Here is a 3,316-nt window from a genome sequence, read left to right as displayed (position 1 = left end):
GGTTACAATGAGCGAGAAACCCAGTGGGTGGAGGGAGCCGCTCCCGTTCACGTCCCCGTGTGTCCGTCCTCCCCCTCACCGCAGCTGTCGGTCATATTTCTCCTCCTTCTTCAGGCCGCTCCCCGCCGCCATGGTGACCCAGCGCCAGGTAAATCCCGCGCAGCCGCAGATTCGCCACGAGCGGCGCTGGCGGCAGCTCGGCAGCAGAGGGCGCACTCAGCTCACACCAACATCATCTTAAAGGGGCAGTGCTCCTGCTCTGTTAAAGGGGCAGTGCTCCTGCTCTGTTAAAGGGGTCAGCACCCTGCTCTCTTAAAGGGGCAGTGCTCCTGCTCTGTTAAAGGGGTCAGCACCCTGCTCTCTTAAAGGGGCAGTGCCTGCTCTGTTAAAGGGGTCAGCACCCTGCTCTCTTAAAGGGGCAGTGCTCCTCCTCTGTTAAAGGGGCAGAGTCCCTGCTCTCTTAAAGCAACAGTGTCCCTGCTGTCTTAAAGTGGCAGTGCTCCTGCTCTGTTAAAGGGGCAGAGTCCCTGCACTAGTAAAGGGATAATGTCCCTGCTCTGTTAAAGGGGCAGTAAAGGGCCCTCTGGTACCACCGTGATAATGTCCCTACCCCTGAACTGGGAGGCCATTGTTCATGTCCCACCTTCTCCAGAAGAGTGTTATCACATCTCTCACACGTTGATTAGAAAAATAGATTTTTTTTCAAATTAAAGGGGCAGTGAACCTGCTTTGTTAAAGAAGCAGTACACTGCTTTGTTAATGGTTTGTTATAGATACAACAAATGCCCTTGTTATTTAAAGGAATAGTGACTGAAGTAAATAATGTGTAATCTGTAGCTCAGTTAATAGCATTCTGGCCCCTAAGTGATAAAGTTGTAAATTCAGATCCCACTCCAGCAGTTGATCACAACTATCAAGGCTGGCACACCAACTCAGTACTGAGGGAGTTCTGTACTCTCAGAAGTGTCTTTAAGAGATATTAAACCAAGTCACATCATGTCATCTGAGGTAGATGTAATAGTTCTCATCACCACTGTCAGACATTCAGTGGAGTTACCTCCAGGGTCCTGAATTGCATTGATTATTCAATCAACATCCCATAAGCAGATTAATTCTTCATGATTATATTGCTGTTATTGGAGCTTGCTATTGCAATGAATTATTATTATTTGGGAACCTGTGATTTAAAAGAGGTAAATGAGTATTTGGTTTTCAGATTGCGAAGGTGACTTTTTTAACAGATCAGAAACTTTTTTTAATCATTGGTTCAAAACAACATTTTCAAGAAATCATGTGACTTATGCTAAATAATAAGGGGAGCTACCAATAATTGCTGAAGTGTTTACTAAAGTGAGCTGTTTATGACCTACAGAAAGAGAAGGTGCTGGAAAAGCACAGCCAATCAGGCAGCATCCAAGGAGCAGGAGAATCGTGTTTCGAGCATAAGCCCCTCATTCATGATGAAGGGCTTATGCTCGAAACATCAACTCTCCTGCTCCTCAGATGCTGCCTGACCCGCTGTGCTTTTCCAGCACCACACTCTTCGACCCTGATCTCCAGCATCTGCAGTCCTCATTTTCTCCACAGAAGGAGAAGTCAGCCAAAAGTAGGTTTGCATTTCAGAAGCAAAGATCTGCACCGGTATTTTAGATTTTGACAGTCTCCAGGCTATCAGAGCTGGAAAGAAGTCTGACTGCTTTAGCAGCCCTTAATCTTTTTTCTCAGACTTCTGTGAGAAAAGTAACTGAGTTAGCCAGTGTCTGTGTGTCTCAGAAAGAAAGAGTAAAGGAAAGAATAATTTCTGGTAAATGTGTAGAAAGTCACTGAAAGGAACCACTATCAGCTGAGTAAGAAATCTTCAAATGAAGAGACGAGTGATACTTCACTGAGGTTGATTGTCTGTAGTGGATATTGGTATGCAAAAGATTTGAATCTTTCTTTTTTACTGTTTGTGATATGATTTCAAATTGTCATGTAGCTTTTTTTAAATTTTATTTTCTTTTGTTAAAAGTACATTGATAGCCTCTTGTGACAATGTTCAGTGACTGATCATCACGTTGATCAAAATACAAAAATAAAATGAAGCCAGATTTCATGCTGGGATTCAACTTGTTCAGTATCACCATCGCCATAACAAAGTGGTACTCTCAGTAGGATGGAACTCCATTTATGTTAAGGTGCTATTAAACTATGTCTCCCAGTACTTTTTTTTTGCACCCATAAAATCTATGCTTGTTTGTTTCCCTGTGTGGTGCTCATTTTATTTGCTTATTTCTATGCCATTTCAATAAACCACCTTGCTTCTGAGCTAACAATCCCACCATGAGCTTGCTGCAATGCTCCAGTGAAGAACAACACTGGATCGAGAAATAGCACTTTGTTTTCTGCTCAGGTCCTTCACAGCCTCAGGATCTCAGTTATGAATTCCACATCTTCAGAGTGTGACTGCCTGATGTCTGTTCTCACATTCTCTCTCTCACCCTTCCCCGACAGTCTCGTCTTGTTAGTGCATTTCTCTCAGCAGATAGGATGCATTTTCTCCCTTTCAAAAATTAAAATAATTTGGAATTATTTTACACCTCTTTTTCTGTTTCACCCCCATTAGTAAACCTCTTGTTTTTCCATTGGTCCCCACACTGTCTGTTCCACCCCCCCCCCTCCCCCCACCTTTGCTACAAAAGATGTAAAAAACACTATTTTCCACTTCTTTTCTGTTCAGTCACATTGGACTCAAAATGATTTCTCTGTTTCTCTCTCCCCAGATGCTGCCAGACCAGCTGAGTTTCTCCAACAGCTTCTGTATTTGTTTCTATTTTCTATGCTTATATGTGCTGGAAAGAGCATAGGGAATCTGAGATGAAAAAGACCAGAGTGCATGTAGTTCATCCCCGAGCAACCTGACGGCCATACAAAATGGATTAGTGGTGCTGGAAGAGCACAGGAGTTCAGGCAGCATCCGAGGAGCAATAAAATCGACGTTTCGGGCAAAAGCCCTTCATCAGGAATACAGGCAGAGAGCCTGAAGGGTAGAGAGATAAGTAAGAGGAGGATGGGGTGGGGAGAAAGTAGCATAGAGTACAATAGGTGAGTGAGGGAGGGGATGAAGGTGATAGGTCAAGGAGGAGGGTGGAGTGGATAGGTGGAAAAGAAGATAGACAGGTAGGACAAGTCATGAGGGCAGTGCTGAGCTGGAAGGTTGGAGCTGGGGTGAGATGGGGGAAGGGGAAATGAGGAAACTGTTGAAGTCCACATTGATGCCCTGGGGTTGAAGTGTTCCGAGGCGGAAGATGAGGCGTTCTTCCTCCAGGCGTCTGGT

At 44.5% G+C, this 3,316-nt stretch overlaps 1 protein-coding gene across 2 annotated transcripts in view; it reads right to left on the bottom strand.

Moving 5' to 3' along the window:
* nae1 (nedd8 activating enzyme E1 subunit 1) overlaps positions 1-238 on the bottom strand; it is a 60,202-nt gene extending 59,964 nt beyond the window's left edge. Inside the window, exon 1 of one of the 2 annotated variants that reach the window (XM_043706533.1) lies at positions 80-238. In XM_043706533.1, coding sequence (XP_043562468.1) covers positions 80-132 — 53 coding nt within the window. In that variant the 5' untranslated portion in view covers positions 133-238. The remainder of the gene's footprint in view (positions 1-79) is intronic. The other variant, XM_043706532.1, reaches the window with a different exon arrangement.
* Positions 239-3,316: the final 3,078 nt, after the last annotated feature.

This window comes from Chiloscyllium plagiosum, chromosome 17 (assembly GCF_004010195.1).
Source record: "Chiloscyllium plagiosum isolate BGI_BamShark_2017 chromosome 17, ASM401019v2, whole genome shotgun sequence".
Taxonomy (NCBI): domain Eukaryota; kingdom Metazoa; phylum Chordata; class Chondrichthyes; order Orectolobiformes; family Hemiscylliidae; genus Chiloscyllium; species Chiloscyllium plagiosum.
The sequence above is the reverse complement of the archived record's forward strand: the minus strand, read 5'-3'. Positions and strand labels throughout refer to the sequence as shown.